The following is a 21057-nucleotide window of genomic DNA, read 5'->3' as shown; positions in this document are numbered from 1 at the left end:
AAAAAAAAAAAACGACAAGATAATGGTCCAAAAATCATATTGAGGGACAAGAAGGCCATTCATCTCATCTTCACCCTGACATACACAATATAAGACAGAAATACCAGTTTCTGTCTCAGAGGGCTGTAGCAGAAGAGGTAAGCCCCCGGGGATAGGCAGGTTTCTACATAAGGCAAAGAAGTACGGGTGACATTTGGAGAAAATTCGGGGGATTTTGTCAAATATGGAACTCTGAAGATGTTAGATTGAGTATATGCATTGATATTTCATGGCTTCTGTGACTCATTAAAATAAAAACATGGTAGGTGGCGGATGAACAGAAACCATAAAGAGAAAGTAGAGGAAAGGATTATGTTATCAGGAAATAAGAGATTTTAACAAATACTTGGGAGATTGAAAGCAGACAAGAGTGATTTGTTGGATAAAACGTAAAGAAGCTGGGCATGGTGGCTTACTCCTGTAATCCCAGAACTTTGGGAGGCTGAGGCAGGAGGATTGCTTGAGCCTAGAAATTCAGGACCAGCCAAGGCAATGTGACAAGACTGTCTCTACAAAAAATGAAAAAGTCAGCCAGTCATATGGCATGTGCCTGTAGTCCTAGCTAATCAAGAGGCTGAGGTGGGATGATCACCTGATCCTAGGAAGACAAGGCTGCAGTGAGCCATGTTCGTGCCACCGTTAATGCAGGCTGGATGACAGAATGAGACCCTATCTCAAGAAAAACAGCAACAGAGAACCATGAGATAAAACCATAAAGGAAGCCAGAGCCCATAATTTGTTTAAACAGTCCAAGATAGAACCCAGTCTGCTCACTGGAACCCTGGAGAGACTTTGGGCTCAGAGTTAGCATATGTTATGCAGTGCAGGAATAAGAAAAAGAGCAAAAATGATGAACTAATTACAGGTCTATAATCAAAATAGTTATATCAGCAGCTTCTAATCCCTGAATGACAGAGTATGAGCAGTCTCTGTCACTTGTAGACTAGAAGAAAAAGCAGTGCTGTTTTTTAAAATAATTGAGTGAATTGTGTAGGGAGAGTTAAGTCCCTCCACAGTATTAATGGCTTGGAGTTCTGACATTTGGGAGCCCAAAGCCTGCCACTAGGCATGCTGGTGACTCACCGTGCTCAGCTCGCAACTGAAACAGACCTATTACTATATAGCAGCAAAAGAAAGCCAAGTCAGCTACTCACTTTCATCATTAAACACGAACATCATTACTCACCCTTGTCAGAGTCAAGACATACGATAATATGTAATGCCAAACATATCAGACAGTGACATAAAGAGACAATACAGCTAAACAGAAAAACTTCCCCTACAAGAAGAAGATATTTTGATAATAGACAAGAACTTAAGAAAATACTTCTAAATTAGGTAGTATACTTGGGGACATTAAAGAAGTTATTATCTCTATAAAGCAAGAGTAGGGAGCATTCAGAGACAAAAGATTTTTAATACAACTATTAAACACAGTGACATCTGTTGTAGTATCAATTTCTGTGTGATAAATTACCCCAAAGCATAATGGCTTAACACAAAAAAAATTTACCTCGACTTTTTGGTGGATGAAGAACTCCAGAGCAGCTTAGCTGGGTGGGTCTGGGTTGGAGTCTGTCATAAAGTTACAGTCAAGATATTAGCCAGTCATCAGAAAGCTTAACTGGGGCTGGGGAACCCATTTCTATGCCCACTCAGGTGGCTGTTGCAGGAGGCCTTAGCTCCTCACTCATGGCCTTGGCTCCTTGCCACATGGACTTTTCCATAGAGATACTTGAGTGTTTCATGAAATGGTAGCTGGCTTTTCCTGAGTATCCCAAAAAAGAGCAAAAAGGAAGCCCCAGTGTCTTTTCTGACTTAGTCTCTGTAGGTGCACTCTGTCACTTCTGCAAGTTAGAAACAAGTCACTAAATCTAGCCCATACTCAGGGAGGGAGGAATTAGGCTCCACCCCTGAGGGGAGGAATATCAAAAAATGTGTGGGTATATTTTCAGACCACCACAACTATCAGTGTTTAAAGGAAAAAAAAGAAGTCCCTAAAATTAAAGTCAAGGAAATATTTTAGAGTGCACATCAGAAATGTGAAAGGATAGAAATTTGAGAGAAAAGAATTATATAGAGAACCACTACAGAGAGCCAACATCTGTCTCTTTCACAAAAAGTCAGCTGAGGACATGGAAAAGAGATGGTTAAACAACAGGAGAAAGTTTCCCAGAGTTGAAAAAGAATACCCATCTTCAGGTGGAAAGGGCTCGCTGAGAACCATCTATAGTGAATGCTTTTTTAAAAATCCATTCCTAACATGTCCTTTGAAATTGTAGTGCACCAGGGATAAGCTTTCAGAGAAAAAAAAATGGGGATTATACTGCATCACATTCCTCATCATAACACTGGGTGCTGAAATACAAAAGAGCCATGCCTTCAACTTTCTGAAGGAAAATGGTTTTGAACTTAGAATCCTGTATCCGTCCAAGCTATTCATCAAATATGAAGAATGAATAAAGACATTTTCAGATACACAAGGTCCACAGTTTAACTGGAATGTACCTTTCCCCTTAAAATCATTTGAGGATATACATTCTACCAACATGAGAGGAAAAATTGAGAAATAAAATGTCCTGGGATCCAGGAAACACTGGAAACACCCAGGAAAATGGCAAAGGGCAGTTCTAAAATGATGGTTGCGTCACAGGCCAAGAGAGCCACTGCTCCAGATTGGACAAGACAAGAACATCACAGATAAGAAAATGGGGATCTTAGGCAGTGGATAGTATGAAGCAGCAGAGGAAACAGTTTGAGACTTGATAAAATTATATAACTTTGACAGCAATAAAAAGCATTTAGAAATGTTAAGAAAAACAGAATTGTTCAGGAAAATAAGTCATGATTTAAACATGAAGCAAAATAAAAAGTGGCATGATCTTTAGCAGTTGATGGTGTGTAAGAAAGACTTTAATAAATATTCTGTTTGAAGTAGCCCATGGATTGCATCATTGGACCAGTAGGAAAAAATATATAATCCTAACTAGTATACTTCTTAATCTGGCAGGAATGATGTGTACAGGTATGTAGTAGATGACAGTATATATATGTCATAAGCACTGTTTCTTGGTTTTCAGACTTTTAGAATAACCCTACCAGGCAAAGCATGGAATAGTTCATTATGGCTGCAGATTAGAATATAAATGTAAAAAATTCTTTTAATGATGCAAGTAAAAATGTAGTTGAAAGAAATGAAAGGTAGAAGGAAGGAAATACAATTAGAGGGAGGATGTGGACACTGAATACCTAACCTGACATAGAAGAGAGTTGAGATACTAACTTTTTGATGGAACAAAAACATAGACATGTCATTTAAATTTAGGTAGTAACTAATAACCCAGCTAGTAGTAATGATGAAACTATTAAACATTGGGAAGAAATGGGAGGAAAGTGAAGGTGGAAGGTGTAAGTCAACAAAATCCTCAGAGGGGAAAGAAATAGCTATTAACTAAAGATAATAAATCATGAAAAAGAAAGAAGTTATTTGTAGTTGGACCACTATAGTAACTCACATTTGAAAACATGAAAAAGGATTGATACTGGGGGTAGAAAAGGATAAGATGGGAAAATGTTGTTCCTCATCATATACTCTTCTGCACTGTGTGAGTCCTTGCTATTTCTTATGTTAATTTTTAAGAAGCAATTTTAAAAATTATTTTTCTGACCAGGCATGGTGGCTTACACCTATAATCCTAGCACTTTGGGTGGCCAAGGCGAAAGGATTGCTTGAGCCCAGGAATTCAAGACTAGCCTGGGCAAAGTAGCAAAACCCCATCTCTACAAAAAACTTAAAAATGAGCCAGGTGTGTGTGGTGGCACACAACTGTAGGCCCAGCTACTTGGAAGGCTGAGATGGGAGGATCACATGAGCCTGAGATGCCATAATTTTGTATATTAAATTTTTAGTTCTAGTGAACCTGCAGTTGTTTAAATAAGAATGTAGCTATGGATTAGGCTGAAGCTCTTCTGGGAACTAATTTTTTTTGGTGACCAGTGACTTTATGAAGTGTTAACACTCTTCAAATGTCTGACTTTTGTCTACAGGATCAAAGCAAGTTGGAGAAATGCCAGCACCTGGAGATACCTTAGATGGCACACCTCGTACTCTCAATACTGTCTTTGATTTCCCAGCCCCTCCATTAGACCAAGTGCAGGAGGAGGAATGTGAAGTAGAAAGGTAATTCAGTGATATCTTAGAGAAGCTTAGGGCATTACTTAAAGTTTTTACATTATATCCTATTCCTATACTTAGTAGCATTCTAGCACTTAAGCCTGGCATGGTGGTATGTACCTATAATGCCAGCTACCTGGGAGGCTGAGGCAGGAGAATCAATCACTTAAACTCAGGAGTTTGAGACCAGCCCGGGCAACGTAGTGAGCCCCCACTTCAAAGTGTAAAAAATAAAATAAATAAATAAGTTGCGTGCATAAAAACTAAAACACCATTTGAGAACTTGTTACTGAAATTTAGAAAGGTACTCAAATTTTCTTCAATTTATTTTATATTAAATTATTACAATATCCCAAAGAATTATTTATCAAGCTGTTGGAGTTTAACCTAGCTTTGAGTATCTTTGGTATAAATGTATTTATCACCATTTTGTTTTCATGTTACTCTTTACTCTCCATTGTTTTAGGGTGACTGAACATGGGACACCAAAGCCCTTTCGAAAGTAAGTAAATCTTAAGCAGCTTTCAATAAAGGCGCATTTTAAGAAATGTAACCTTTTTTCCTCTAAAGTTCCATTTTAAAGGAAAAGAAACCCTGTATAGCAATCTGTTATGTCGTATAAAAGAAAGCTCTTAAGAAACACTGATCATTCAAAAGCTGTATTTTGAAGTATGTATAAAACAGCCATTTGTAGGAGAGGATGAAATGTCAGTCTCTGTGCTAAGTCAGATTCAGGAATCTGATTAGAATTTATTGTAATATAAAGATTTGTGCTGTTTCTCGTTGTCCACCTGAAGTCTTCAAATTGAATTCACTCTTTTTTCTTCACAGATTTGACAGTGTAGCTTTTGGAGAAAGTCAAAGTGAGGATGAACAATTTGAAAATGACTTAGAGACAGATCCACCCAACTGGCAGCAGCTTGTTAGTCGAGAAGTGTTATTGGGACTAAAACCTTGTGAGATCAAAAGACAGGAAGTGATTAATGGTGAGTGTAATCAATTTGTTGTTGTTGCTTACAAATACTGAGTTTTGTCAGAGTAAATTAAGTCTCTCAGCCTTGGAGTTTGCTTCAAAGTTTCTCCTAGCCTTTGGTTTTAAACAAAGAGGAAATTAAACTGGACAGATAATCTTTGAACTCAAGAAAATGCAAATGCTTCTGTGATTCTTATTGATAATTTAAAAGGAAAACATGTTAAGCCTTAAAGATATTTAAGATTCATAGCATTATAGATCTTAAAGTTGAAAAGTCGTTGTAACAACTAAGTTATTTTTATGCATAGATTTTAAATTAGGAAGGTAAGGCCCAGGGAGATTGAATTCATTAAGATCATACAGCTAATAACGTATAAGGAAAAAAATTTAGTTCCTGGTCTTTCTGTATCGAAGTGCAGTGTTCTTTATTTACCGTAGCATGTATGTGAGAAATGTGTGGCATGGATGCTGTACCCTTTACTATCCTTAGCATGTGATATGAATAAATATTTTGTCTCTGACAATACTGAAACATAATGAAATTATAAGCCTGACCCCAGAAATGAGTGTTTATAGGCAAATTAGATAACTAAAAGCACTATTATTTCTTAAGAGGGCTCAAGTTAAAGGCTATATGACGTTGGGGCTTACAGTTTTCTTAATGATGTAGTTGCGATAGGTGGGTATTATTATAAACAGATGGATGTGTTTGGGAATACACTAAAAAAATACTTTTGAATGATATTTTTTATTTGTCAGTATTCAACTCTCAGAGCCAGTATGTAGGAGAATTTCTTGGAATCAGAATGACTTCAGAGATATTTCATCCTTTCTAAATGATAAATAATTTATTATATAATTCATTTGCTACTTCACTCCAGCTAAAGACTATGACTGATCCTATGGAATTGTTCTAAGTAAGGCAACGTTTCTTATGTTTTTCCTGCTCAGAATTGTTCTACACTGAAAGAGCTCATGTTCGAACACTGAAGGTTCTTGATCAAGTGTTCTATCAGCGAGTGTCCAGAGAAGGAATTCTGTCACCCTCAGAGCTACGGAAAATTTTTTCAAACTTGGAAGATATTCTTCAACTTCACAGTAAGAGAAATTAGCTCTGATCTTTGCCCCTGACATTTCCAATAGAGAAAAGATTGTGAGTGTAAAATTTTGTAAATGTACCCATGTTAGTATTCCTGAGATTATATGTGAGAATGTAACATAAATAAAGGAATGATTGGAACTTCGACTAGATCCTTTTCCTCACAATCAATCTTTCATACACAATGTGTCAACATAGGGCTTCCAGTCTAAAGTCATTGCCTAAGGTGAAAAACATGAATAGTCAAATTCACCATTGAAAATTTTCTATTATAGTATATGTATCTCTTTAAATATATATCTCCAATATAATAATATATGTATAAATGTGTTTTGTAAATAGTAGTTTATGGTATATAATCGCATGGTTCGGTAATTTTCAGGAATTGTTTTTATTTTTTTGAGATGGAGCCTTGCTCTGTTGCCCAGACTGGAGTGCAGTGGTGCAATCTTGGCTCACTGCAACCTCTGCCCCCTGGGTTCAGGGGATCCTCCCACCTCAGCCACCTGAGTAGCTGGATTTATAGGTGTGCACCACCACACCCAGCTAATTTTTGTATTTTTCATAGAGACAGGTTTCACCATGTTGGCCAGGCTGGTCTCAAACTCCTGACCTCAAGTGATCCACCTGCCCGCCTCGGCCTCCGAAGTGCTGGGATTATAGGCATGAGCCACTGCGCCTGGCCTTAGGAATTGTTTTATTGTTTTGTTGCTTGGAACACTTGAATAAGTATATAAAAATTCTACCTTGTTGACATTTTATTGGTTGAAGTCATCTTGGACTTTTGTGGACAGTAATATGATGTTCCTTTCATTTATAGGTCACTGTTTCTCTATGACCCTTAATTTTTTTATCTTTCTTTTTCATGTCATCACTACCTATAAACATCTGCTAACCAAATTGATGCCTTTTATTCCTTTGTGGATAATCTTGGGTTTCACAGGCATGCATTGACAAGTTCAGGCTTGATTACATCCATTGCCTGCACTCTTACACATTTTGAGAGGATCAGTGAACAGAATTACTTGTACTGTTTAAATTCAAGTTCTTTTTGAGCATGATTATAGATGGAGTCTTGAGGTTAAATGAATATTTGATGCAACCACTGTGTATGTAATGTGCTAGTTTCCAAAAATGAATTTTGTTTAGCACCTGTTTTTCAGATAGAGCTTATAATATCTAGATGTATAAGCACTATGTCCAGATTTATATTTGAGGAGATAAGAAGCAGCTATACTACTGTGAAAATCCTCTTTATAAAAAAAAAAAAATTAGCTACTCTGTACTACCAGTAATTCTGTCTACACTGAATGTGTTACTTACGTTTTTCTATCTTTTTATCTTTAGTTGGATTGAATGAACAAATGAAGGCTGTTCGAAAGAGAAATGAGACCTCTGTTATCGATCAGATTGGGGAAGATTTGCTGACATGGGTAAGGAAATTTTCTGTTTCTTTTTAATATTTTTATGGACACTTGATGGTCAGATTCAAGGTTGAGTAACTAACCTTTCCAAATATGCATACTCACCCATTTTGCAAAGTTAATGTAAAGCTGAGAAAGGTCAAGCAGTAGATTCCATTTCAAGAAAACACTTTTTTTGCTCATCTGTAAGAAGCAGACCCTTATCCATTAAGTCATACCATGGGATTGCAGTGATTCAGTCACACCTTCAGGCTCCACTGTAATCCTAGTTTTTTTGCGGTTACCTCTTCCACTGAAGTCTTGAACCCCTCGAAGTCACCTACGAGGGTTGGAATCAACTTCTTCCAAACTCCTGTTAATATTGATGTTTTGATCTCCTCCTGTGAATCGTGAATGTTCTTAATGGCATCTAGAATATTGAATCCTTTTCAGAAGGTACTCAGTTTGCTTTGTCCAGACCCATCGGAGGAATCACTATTATGGCAGCTATCACCTTATGAAATATATTTCTTAAATAATAAGACTTGAAAGTCAAAATTACTCCTTGGTCCATGAGCTACAGGATGGATATTGTGTTAGCAGGCCTGAAAACAACATTAATCTCCTTGTACATCTCCATCGGAAGTCTTTAAGTGACCATGTGCATTGTCAATGGGCAGTAATACTTTAAAAGTAACTTTTTTTTTTCCTGAGCAGTAGGTCTTAACAGACGTGCTGTCATCTAGGCTTTGTTGTTTCATTTATAGAGCACAGACAGAGTAGATTTAGCATTATTCTTAAGGGTCCCAGGAATTTCAGAATGGTAAATAATCATTGGCTTCAACTTAAAGTCATTAGCCCCTAACAAGAGAGCTGGCCTTTCTTTTGACATGTTGAAGTCAGACATTGATTTCTCCTCTCTAGCTATGAAAGTTCTAGATGGCATCTTCTTCTAATAGAAGGCTATTTCATCTACATTGAAAATCTGTTATTTAGTGTAGCCACTGTAATCAGTTATCTCAGGTACGTCTTCTGCATAACTGACTGTAGCTTCTACTGCTATATCAGCACTTGCCGCATCACTTTGTACTTTTATTTTTATGGAGGTGACTTCTTTTCTTAAATCTCATCAATTTACCCCTGCCACCTTCAAACTCTTCTTCTGCAGCTTCCTTACCTCTCAGCCTTCATAGAATTGAAGAGAATTAGGGGCTTGCTTTGTATTAGGCTTTGGCTTAAGGGAATATTGTGGCTGATTTCATCTTCTTTATACAGACCATTCAAACTTCCTCCATGCCAGCAATAGGCTGTTTCACTTTCCTCTTGTTCATTTGCTCATTGGAGTAGCACTTTTATTTCCTTCAAGAATTTTTTCTTTGTGTTCACAAGTTGGCCATTTGGCGTATAGAGCCAAATCTCAACTTTTGACATGCCTTCCTTACTAAACTTAATCATTTCTAGCTTTTAATTTCAAGTGAGAGATGTGCGACTCGTCGCTTGAACCCCCAAAGACCATTGCAGCATTGTTAATTGGCCTAAATTCAATATTGTTGTGTCTCAGAATAAGGAGGCCCAAGGAAAGGGAAGAGAGCTGGGGAATGGTCAGTTGGTGGGGCGGTCAGAACACACACAACATTTTTCCATTAGGTTTGCCACCATATGTGGGTGTAGTTCATGGTGCCCCAAAACAATAAATAGTAACATCAAAGATCACTGATCACAGATCACCATAACAGATAGAGTAAAATGAAAAAGCTTAAACTATTATGAGAACTACCAAAATGTGGCACAGAGACATGACATGAGCACATGGTTTTGGAAAAATGGCACCAACAGACTTGCTGAGGGATGCCACAAACCTTCAATTTGTAAAAAATGCAGTATCTGCAAAGTACAATAAAAATATGAGGTATGCCTGTACCTGTAAAAAGTTGAGGAAAAGCAGAATGGTGGTTTGTAACTGTCGCATACAAAGCATTAATTTAGAAGTAGGCATTGGCCAGAAATCATAAAAGCAAAAATCATAAATAGGGCTTTAGATTTTACTCCTGCTGTTTAAATAAAATCATTTTGGAAAGTATTTTTCCAGTATTGTTTCCTTAAGATCACTTTACATAGACAGACAATCCTTGACTTACTATGGTTCCAACTTCGGCAGTTTTTTTACTTTACAGTGGTGGGAAAGTAATACACATTCAGTAGAAACCATACTTTGAATTTTGAATTTTAATCTTTTCCGGAGCTTGGCAATATGTGTTATGTTACTCTCGATGCTGGGCAGCAGCGGTGAGCCACAGCTCCTGATCAGCCATGTGATCACAGGGTAAACAACCACTCTACAGTGTACTATACTGCTAGATGATTTTGCCCAGCTGTAGGCTAATGCAAGTGTTCTGAGCACATTTAAGGTCGGCTAGGCCAAGCTATGGTATTTGGTAGGTTCCGTGTATTAAATGCATTTTCAACTTAAGATATTTTCAATTTTTGGTGGTTTTATTAGGATATAACTTCATCAGAAGTCAAGGAACGTCTATACTTAAACTGCTTGTAAAACTACTGTAGAGGCTGGGCGCAGTGGCTCACGCCTGTAATCCCTGCGCTTTGGGAGGCCGAGGGGGGCAGATAACCTGAGGTCAGGAGTTTAAGACCAGCTTGACCAACATGGAGAAACCCCATCTCTGCTAAAAATACAAAATTAGCCAGGCATGGTGGCGCATGCCTGTAATCCCAGCTACTTGGGAAGCTGAGGCAGGAGAATCGCTTGAACCTGGGAGGTGGAGGTTGCAGTGAGCCGAGATTGAGCCATTGCACTCCAGCCTGGACACCAAGAGCGAAACTCCATCTCAAAACAAAAACAAAAACAAAAACAAAAAAAACTACCATAGAACTGCTTGAGATTGGGGGCATTATTTTCTTTGGTAAACCCAGCTGCTCTTTGTAATTGGGTGGTGCTTTGATTGACTAACATGCTAAAAATGCTGCCAGTCTCATTGTTAAACATGTTGAATGTCATATTCATCATAGAGTAAGAATACAAAATTGGAGTGACCTATTAAAATATTGCTTTGTATGTGTCCTACTTGAAAAAATACTCTGAATTTATCTACAAATGCGCTACAGAAGGGCTTTTTACAAAATGCCTTTATGTGCAAACTTTTGGGAATATGGCTTTAAATGGAAGATTATATGGAAAACATCTTCGTAAACCATAAAGCAATTATCTACAAGTATAGAGGCTATATTAAAAAACAGTGTATTTGACTTCTAAGAGCACCTACTAGTGAATCACTTTTTAGGTGTTTAACCATCAGAAATCTTAAAATCATGGCACATGCAAACTTAAATTTACAAATTAAAAAATATTAGTGAGAAGTATAATTTTTAGCAAAAGAATTCATAAGTTCACTGATCTCCCCCAAGCCAGCTCCAGCTGCTGCACAGGTGAAACAGCAGTGATTTAATTTTGTTTCAACCCAGAAAAGTTATGGCCTGCCCATAGTCATAGTGGGTTTTATACTGAGTAAGAAAGAATGCTAGTATGCCAAGGATTTGCTTCCCGGAGTAGTAAGACAGTAGTTGTTGTAAAGGTTTCAGGGTGTAAGAAAATTAAATTTTAGGCCGGGTGTAGTGGCTCATGCCCATAATCCCAGCACTCTGAGAGGCCAAGGCAGGTGGATCACTTGAGGTCAGGAGTTCAAGACTGGCCTGGCCAACATGGTGAAACCCTGTCTCTACTAAAAATACAAAAAAAAATTAGCCAGGCATGGTGGCGCACTCCTGTAGTCCCAACTACTTGGGGGGCTGAGGCAGGAGAATCACTCGAACCTGGGAGGCAGAGGTTGCAGTGAGCTGAGATTGTGCCACTACACTCCAGCCTGGGCCACAGAATGAGACTCTGTCTCAAAAAAAACAAAAAAAAGAAAATGAAAATTTAGTCTCAGTTGTCAGGCATTTTCTATCTTATATTCTCCAAATGTCAGCTTTTCTGTGTAATTTACAAGTAACGTAGACTGAAAGGTAATAGGTTGTGATAGGCTACAAGCAAGAAAACATTGGGACTGGGCACAGTGGCTCACACCTGTAATCCCAGCACTTTGGGACACCAAGGTGGGCAGATCACCTGAGGTCAGGAGTTTGAGAACAGCCTGGCCAACATGGTGAAACCCCGTCTCTACTAAAAAATACAAAAATTAGCTGGGTGTGGTGGCGTGTGCCTGTAGTCCCAGTTACTTGGGAGACAGAGGTGAGAATCTCATGAACCTGAGAGGCAGAGGTTGCAGTGAGCCAAGATCGTGCCATTGTACTCCAGCCTGGGTGACAGAGCAAGACTGTCTCAAAAAGAAAAAAAGAAGAAAACATTGGAATATGATCAGAAAAGGTCTGGTTGTGTCAAGGTCAGACCTTTTTAATGGAGAACCATTGATATTCCACATAGATATGCAGTTCTGTATATTTTGTCACTTGAAATGTTGAAAGGATTCTGGTTGTCTGTCACTTTGGCCTTGTATAAGCTCAGTATCCCATTCTCTTTTGTGTTCTTTGCATTCTCGGCACAGTTCAGCGGACCAGGAGAGGAGAAATTGAAACATGCTGCTGCTACCTTTTGCAGTAACCAACCTTTCGCCCTGGAAATGATCAAGTCTCGTCAGAAAAAGGATTCTCGATTTCAGACTTTTGTGCAAGTGAGTTGAGTGAGTCATGTAAGAAAAAAAAATAAGGCAAGTTTTTATCAATTATCAGATAAACTGGGGGAATTCTGACTAAGACTTTTACAAAGATTGCATCTGTGTTAACTTTTTTTTTTTTTTTTTTTTTTTTTTTTTTGAGACAGGGTCTTGCTGTTGCCCAGGCTGGAGTGCAGTGGCATGATCTCAGCTCACTGCAACCTCTGCCTCCTGGGTTCAAGCAATTCTCTTGCCTCAGCCTCCCTAGTAGATAGGATTACAGGCATGCGCCACCACGCCCTGCTAATTTTTTCTATTTTTAGTAGAGATGGGGTTTCACCATGTTGGCCAGGCTGGGCTCGAACACCTGACCTCAAGTGATCCGCCCTCCTTGGCCTCCCAAAGGGATTACAGGTGTGAGCCACTGCGCCCGGCCCATGTTAACATTTTTAAAAGCTATACATTATCTCTTAAATTCCTAGAAGGTATAAAAATGACTTTGGAATGGTGAATAATAAAAAATATATGTCAGGATTAAAATACTTAATATAGAAATCCACATTGCCACGGGGCTTTTATCAGGAAACAACTGTATGCTCTATTAAGAGAAAATTGTTAAAGCATGAGAATGGGCTTATCCAGGGAAAAACATAACAGCAGCCACACTCATTGGGGTATATGAATTAAGGATTGGTAAACTATGGCCGACAGACCAGATCTAGTCTGTTACCTGTTTTTATAAAGTTTTATGTAAACACAAACATGGCGACTTGACAGATTTCTCACAGTTGTTGTGGTGTGTGGCTATGGTTTAGCAGGATCCTCCCTTGAGAGTTTGACCAGGCTGAGATCACAGCATCAGCTGGAGCTGCAGTTTTCATCTGATGCTCGAGATTCTCTTCTAAGCTCACTGGTTGTTAGCAGAGTTCATTTCTTTGTAAATGTATAACTGAGGTCCTATCTTGCTAGCTATTGGCTAGGAACCAGTTTCAACTCCTAGAGAACACAGATATCTCTGCCATATGGCCCCATTAGGCAGTTTAGAGGCGGATGTTTGCTTTCTTCTAGGCTTTCTGACTTTTTGTGGCTTTCTGACACAGATTTGTTTTAAAGGCTCCTCTAATGAAGTCAGGCCCAGCCAGGATAATTTCCTTTCTTATGATCTCAAAATCATATGGTGGCAACCTAATCATAGGTGTGATATCCCATTGTATTCACAGATTCCAAAATGTTCATACTCAAGGGCATAGGATTACACAGAGTATTTACACAAGAGGATGGGAACCTTGGAGGCCATATTAGAGTTCTTTACTGCACAGAGCCTTGTTCATTCATTTATGCCAAAACAGTGGAGCTGAATAGTTGTGAGAGAGACTATATGGCCTGCAAAGCCTAAAATATTTACTAACTGGCATTTTACTAAAAACTTTGCAGACCATTGGTACAGAAGAGCTGGCATACTCAGGCTAGTTATCTATTGTGCCTACTTGGAATGGCAGATAACAAATTAGCTAACCAATTTTGGTAGGAATGTCAATCATAGGAGAATGGACCTAGATTTTCTGAATAGGTGAAGATAAAACTGTTTTAACACAAGGAAGCTATACGTAGAGCTGCTTATGGATGCTTTCAGTCCTTTCTTAAACAGACAACAAAAAAGCCATTCATTTAGTGATAGAGGCTCCCTTTCCCCATTATGTGATTAAAGGAGAAAGCAGAAGTATAGTGTGGAAACGATATATCTTGGCATTTTTTAAAGATCTTGATTTAATAACCAGAACTGTGATGCATTAAACCCTTATGGTGAATACATGGTACATGTATAAGTTCTAATAAGAATTACAGATTCACTTATTTCAATTTAATTTTAGGATGCTGAAAGTAATCCACTGTGTCGTCGTCTTCAACTGAAGGATATTATTCCCACTCAAATGCAAAGGCTTACTAAGTACCCACTTCTGTTGGATAATATTGCCAAATACACAGGTACAACATTTTCACTGAAATAAAAAGCTTAAGAACAACAACAACAAAACACCCAATATCCTGTAAATAATATCTTACAGCATTCTGAATGGAGTTGGATTTCCAAATAGTACGGCAAGATTTTCTTTTTCTTTTTTTTTTTTTTTTTTGAGACAGGGTCTCACTCAGTCGTGCAGGCTGGAGTGCAGTGGCCCAATCATAGTTTCCTGCAGCCTCAAACTCCTGGGCTCAGGCATTCCTTCCACCTCAGCTTCGTGAACAGCTGGGACTACAGGTGTACACCACCACACCTGGCTTTTTTTTTTTTTTTTAGCAAGGGTCTCACTATGTTGCTCAGGCTGGTCTCAAACTCCTGGCCTCAAGCAGTCCTCCCACATCCCAAAGTGCTATGATTATAGGCATGAGTCACCATGCCCAGCCAAGATTTTCTAACAAGATATAATCTAGCCTTCTTCGGGCTATTTGATATAATGTACTCCATTAGTAGCTTTAGCACAGGGTATATCAAACGATGCATCATAGACCAAGTCATGGTCACTGTCTGTTTTCGTAAATAAAGTTTTATTGGAGCGCAGCCGTGGTCATCTGTTTATGTACTGTCCCTGATTGCTCTTACATTATAACAGCAGAGTCGAGTAGTTTTATCGGTGCCCATTTGGCCTGCAAAGTGTAAAGTTATCTGGTTCGACCATCCTTGTTCTAGCCTACATCATTTTTGCTTTGAAGAAGGTTCATCCTTGGCTGAAGAGATGTTTCATGGATATCTATCTATAACTTTTATTAAGCCAAATCAACGTGGTGTAATTCCAACTCTCCCGTTTTGAAACATGAAGTGAATCTGTTTCTCAGTTGAGCTTTAGGTTCTTATACTTAGCTCTCATTAATAATTTAATGCAACTGAAATCTTGTTTCTTGTGCCTGAGAATTTGAATGCATAACCAGGAAATTTTAAATTATGGTACCTGGTAACAAAAGTGGTTTACACTCATACGCATTTATTTTTACACTTTAATATATCTGCTCAGTGTAGTTGGACTGTGGTTTGGAGGATTACAATTTTGAATGTTCTGATTTTGGTCTTCTATGTATTATAGACATGACATAGCCTCAGTATGTTTTGTTTTGTTTTGTTTTGTTTTGTTTTGTTTTGTTTTGTTTTGTTTGAGACGGAGTCTCACTCTGTCGCCCAGGCTGGAGTGCAGTGGCACAATCTCGGCTCACTGCAACCTCCACCTTCCGGGTTCAAGCAATTCCCCTGCCTCAGCCTCCCGGGTAGCTGGGATTACAGGTGCATGCCACCACACCTGGCTAAGTTTTTTGTATTTTTAGTAGAAACAAGGTTTCACCATATTGGCCAGACTGGTCTCGAACTCCTGATCTCAGGCCGTCCGCCTGCCTTGGCCTCCCAAAGTGCTAGGATTACAGGCATGAGCCACCTTGGCTTGCCGCCTCAATACATTTTGATGAATTTCATCTTCTTTTAATGTTGTAATCTATTTTCTTTCTTTAAATATAATCTCAAATTCAAAGAAACTTGTTTTGGAATTATTTTGAATTGTGTTATTAAAAAATTTTGTTTAACAAGTTCACTGGACATAATTATGTAGGCTATGCACTGTGAAATTCTAGGGGGAGAAGGGATTTCCATTTATATTGTTTACAAAGTAAATGAGACCTGCCCTTCTGGAGTGTGTAGTATAGTGGTCCTGGTACTCCATGTAAAGCATCTCTTCTTGGATTTCGGGTTCTGTACTGTGATTTCTTTTTAAAGATTAGAATTTATGTTTTAAAGTCCTGTTATAAGAAGTTTTACTTGTCCAAAGACTGCTTGAATTGAGACTCTGACAGAGGCTTTAAGCTGGTACAAAAATCTTCAAGGTCTTAATATGCTCTTAAAAGTATTGAAATGAAATGAAATCTCATTTACATATATTTTGTGGTTTTTTGCTTATTTCTTCTCTTTTACATTTTGGATTTCTTTCCCATGTTTAGAATGGCCAACAGAAAGGGAGAAGGTGAAGAAAGCTGCAGATCACTGTCGTCAGATCTTAAATTATGTAAATCAGGCTGTCAAGGAGGCAGAAAACAAGCAGGTAAAAAAGGAAAACAAGAAGGTACAGGATGACATTGGGAGAACATTTAATTAATATTACCTGGAATCTGTGAAATAGTTGTTAAAACTATCATTACCTAATGGACAGGGAGAACATTTGTTTACTGTTCACATAGTAGGCAGGTCAAGATCAATCTGTGATAGAGTATCGGAGTCGTATTTGACTTTTTGGAACATCTCAAGCTGCTTGTTTGCTCTTTCATTTATCTCTTCATTCAGCAGATATTTATAGAACATCTACTGTATGCTGGGCAGAGGGTACAGAGTAGTTGAGAAAATGAGCGCAATATCTGCCCACACTGAGCTCGTTTGCTAGGAGAATAGAAAGGCATTTAACAGGATTATAGTGCAAATATTTTGTATCAGTTGTGATAGCAGCTATCAAGGATAATTTCAAGATGCTATGATATATAACTATGGGGCCTACCTTAGTTTGGGGATGTTAGGTGGTACCTATTAGAGAAAATTTTCTTGAGGAATTGACACTTGAGCCAAGCTCTGAAGGATGAGTGGAAGTGAACCAAAACAATCTGAAGGGTGCAACCCTAGAGGTAGAGGCAATGTATACCAAAGTCCTGACGGAAAAAGAAAGCATGGTCTGTTGGAGGAACTGAAAATTTAAATGAGTGTGGGTCATGCCTAAAAAGCAAAATCAGAGTGGCATAAAATGAGGTAAAGTAGACCAAGGCCAACTCATAAAGGCCCTAGAGATCAGGTTAAAGATTTTGATTTTTATTCTTAAGAGCAGTAGGAATTCAGCATAGACAAGGAAGAATATAGTGTTCAGATTTTCATTATATAAGTATCACCCCTACTGCTCTATGGAGAATGAGTTGAAGAAGGGTAGTGGATGAAAGAGCCCATTTATTAACCTCTTGCAGCAATCTAGGATAGATGATGGCAGCTTAGAGAAGTTGGAGAAGTATTTAGAAGGTAAAATTGACAGGACTTGATGACTGATTTGAAGAAGGATTTGAAGGAAAAGTGATGTCAAGAATAAACCCCCAGGTTTCTGGATTGCATATTTGGATGGAGAGGATGAGTGGAGAAGCCCCACATTTGTGGGGAAGATGATGAGGTCACGTTGGGATATCAGGTAGACATATACAGTAAGCAGTTAGCTATAAGGGTCCACCTCTAAGAGCACCATGTTGAAGATAAAAATTTAAGATTGTGAGCATACAGGGGCTGATTGAATCCATGAAGATGGATGTAGTTTCTTTGGAGCTAAGTATGATTACAACTCTCTTGGTGAGGCTGTAGGAAAACTAGTACTTTCAGCTGTGCTGTTCAGAGTATAAAATGATAAAACCCCAGAGGGTTATATAGCAATATTTATCTAAATTAAAACTCTGTAGGTACCCTTATATCTATCTTTTGACTCAGCAGTTCTGTTCCTAGTGATTTGCTCAAGAGAAATGAACCATATTAGAGTTCTTTACTACACAGAGCCTGTTCATTTATGTATTATCTGTGGCTACTTTTGTTCCAAAACAGTGGAGCTGAATAACTGTGAGAGAGATTATATGGCCTGCAAAGCCTAACTGACATTTTACTAAAAACTTTGCAGACCCCTGGTATAGATGAGCTGGCATACTCAGGCTGGTTATCCATTGTGCCTGCTGGGAATGACACATAACAAATTAACTAACTTTAGTAGGAACGCCAATCATAAGAAAATGGACCTAGATTTTCTGAATAATAAAATATATCTTCATCTGAAGATAAAGATATACCCACAAACAGACTTAGACAAGAATGCTTATAGCAACTTTATTCATAATAGCGAAAAGCTAGAATTTATCAACAGAATGGAGAAACCAACTGTGGTATAGTTATAAAATAGAATGCCCTGAGTGATAAAAAAGGAATGTACCACTAAGGCACACAACATGGATGAATCTCACAAACATGCTGAGTGGAAAAAAAACAGATGCAAAAGAGTACATATCTATGATTCTATTTATATGAACTTCTAAGAGAGACTAAACTATTCTATGGTAGGAAAAAACCAGAAAACTGGTTGCCACTGGGGATGTGGAGGTAGAAATTAACTGGGAAGAAGTATGAGGAAACTTTCTGGGGTGATGGTAAAATTTTCTATCTTGATAGAAGTTTAGGTTACACAAATGTATAAGCACTTGTCAAACTTCATGGAACACACACTTAAAATGTGTGTTCTACTGTATGCAAATTTTACTTTTTTAAAAAGAACTATATAGATGTTTAAATGTTTAGAGGTAAAGTGTACTTATGTCTGTAATTTATTTTGAAATGCATCCAAAAAATAAGATGGACTGATGGATAGACGGATGAATAAATAGATACATGATAAAACAAATACAGCAAATGTTAATTGTAGAATATAGATGGTAATATATAGGTGTTCACTATGCTCACTCAGACTTTTCCATGTATTTGGAAATGATTTTGAGGGGGAATGTACATACCCTTTGATCCAACAGTACTGGAAGTTTATCCTACAGATACCCTACATGGATGTACAAAGACATATATTTACGTCCACTTTATTACAGTATTGTTTGTTATAGAAGAGTTGAAGTAACTTAAATGCCCATCAGTAAGGCGTAATGAAATAAATTATAATTTATTTACAGAGTTTTATATCCTGTAGTCATTTATAAAAAAATGAAATAACTCTCTATATGTGCTAATGTGGAACAACCCCAAGATATAAGTCATACACCACACACACACACACACACACGTGGGGGAATACCTATATGAACGTATTCTACCATTTCAATGAGGAATACATATAGGAATACCAAAGGAATGCATATATGAATATATTATGCTACCATATCTTGTTTTAAAAAAGGACATATACACACAACATGCACAAAGACAAGCATACTTATATATACATATATAAATAAATACATATCTATTTGCATAGAATTTTTCTCAAAGGCTACCCAAGAAATGGATATTAGTGATTGCTTCTTTAGGGAAAATTGAGGGGGATGGGGCAATAGGACAAGGTTAGACGGAGACTTTTTATTTTTTGCCTTATATCACCATCTGAATTTTGTACTGTGTGCATGATTTACGTATTCAGAAAATAAATATAAGCTAATAAGAGACTAATGACTTTGAAAAGAAGATTGAGAAAGAAAAGCCAAAGAGGTAGGAGGAAAACTAGGAGAGTATAGTATCACCAAAGCCACGGGAAGAGAGTGAGTTTTCAGTCCTGTCTAGCGTTGCAAAGAGCTCAGTAAAATGGAGATTTTTTTTTTTTTTTTTTTTGAGACGGAGTCTCGCTCTGTTGCCCAGGCTGGACTGCAGTGGTGCGATCTCGGCTCACTGCAAGCTCCGCCTCCCGGGTTTGTGCCATTCCTCTGCCTCAGCCTCCCAAGTGACTGGGACCACAGGCGCCCGCCACCACGCCCAGCTAATTTTTTGTATTTTTAGTAGAGATGGGGTTTCACTGTGTTAGTCAGGATGGTCATGATCTCCTAACCTCGTGATCCACCCACCTCAGCCTCCCAAAGTGCTGTGATTACAGGCGTGAGCCACTGCGTCTGGCCAAAATGGAGATTTTAAATGCCAAGTTTGATTCAGAAATAGGTCATTAATGACCAAAGCACTAACCTTCGTTCCACCCTGCCCAATTTTCAGCGCCTAGAAGATTATCAGCGTCGCCTTGATACCTCCAGCCTGAAGTTGTCAGAGTACCCAAATGTTGAAGAGCTCAGGGTGAGAGATGGTCTAATCATAATTTAAAAAATAAAATAAAATTTGCTAAAGATCTGGCAGGTAATTAACATCTCAGTGGGAATATACATCACCTGAAGGAGTTCTTGTATCGTAGATTATCTGTATTTATGATTTTTTTGCTGCCTTTTAAATGCCTGATCTGTATGAAAATTAGTCTTTGATTAGAGGAATATCTTGCATGAAACTGTAATATTACATGACAGCAATTGGCAGGAGACTAAGGGACACTAATTATTATAAAATTTAATTTTATTGTGTTCTGTAGTTTGTTTGTTTCAGACAGGGTCTCGTTCTGTTGCCCAGGCTGGAATGCAGTGGTGCAATCTTGGCTCACTGCAGCCTTGGCCTCCTGGACTCAGGCAGTCCACCCACCTCAGCCTCCCTAGCAGCTAGGACTATAGGTATATGCAACCATGCCCAGCTACTTCTATGTTTTGTAAAGACAAGGTCTCGCTATGTTGTCAGGCTGGTCCAGAATTCCTGGGCTCAAGCGCTCTTTTCTCAGCCTCCCACAGTGTGGGGATTACAGGCAGGAGCCACCACGCCCAGCCTGTGTTCTGTAGTTTAAATAAGGGTAGGACTGTTTACTATGGTAACTTTCCAGATCATTTAATAACACAAGATAACATATTATTTTCTCATGAGGCTCTTCAAAAGCATAAAAGTTGGAACCATTATAGGAACGATAGTAAAATATTTACTAATTGCCACTTCTAGTATGTGAGCTTATGTGTTAACTTTTTCGGATTTTAAGTCTTTTTGTACCATTTCACTAGGTGGTGGTTTTGGCAGATTTATTTGGTGGCTGTTAAAATAGACTTTTATGTCATATATTAATACTTTATCAACAAGCATGTAAATGTGC

The 21057-nt window shown here is 38.2% G+C and overlaps 1 protein-coding gene across 6 annotated transcripts in view; it reads left to right on the top strand.

Annotated features, from left to right (window-relative positions):
- ARHGEF12 (Rho guanine nucleotide exchange factor 12) overlaps window positions 1–21057 on the top strand; it is a 154489-nt gene that overhangs the window by 118286 nt on the left and 15146 nt on the right. For 3 of the 6 annotated variants that reach the window (XM_003253289.3, XM_003253290.3, XM_012495978.2), the window contains 9 exons: window positions 4087–4219; window positions 4680–4715; window positions 5045–5199; window positions 6138–6284; window positions 7633–7718; window positions 12245–12370; window positions 14224–14338; window positions 16331–16431; window positions 20094–20171. In XM_003253289.3, the coding sequence (XP_003253337.2) occupies window positions 4087–4219; window positions 4680–4715; window positions 5045–5199; window positions 6138–6284; window positions 7633–7718; window positions 12245–12370; window positions 14224–14338; window positions 16331–16431; window positions 20094–20171 (977 nt within the window). Of the gene's footprint in view, window positions 1–4086; window positions 4220–4679; window positions 4716–5044; window positions 5200–6137; window positions 6285–7632; window positions 7719–12244; window positions 12371–14223; window positions 14339–16330; window positions 16453–20093; window positions 20172–21057 lie in introns of all 6 variants that reach the window. The other 3 variants (XM_030794742.1, XM_030794740.1, XM_030794743.1) reach the window with 1 other exon arrangement.

The sequence above is a fragment of the Nomascus leucogenys genome, chromosome 15 (genome assembly GCF_006542625.1).
Source record: "Nomascus leucogenys isolate Asia chromosome 15, Asia_NLE_v1, whole genome shotgun sequence".
Classification (NCBI taxonomy): Eukaryota; Metazoa; Chordata; class Mammalia; order Primates; family Hylobatidae; genus Nomascus; species Nomascus leucogenys.
This window is presented reverse-complemented; position numbering and strand designations above follow the sequence as displayed.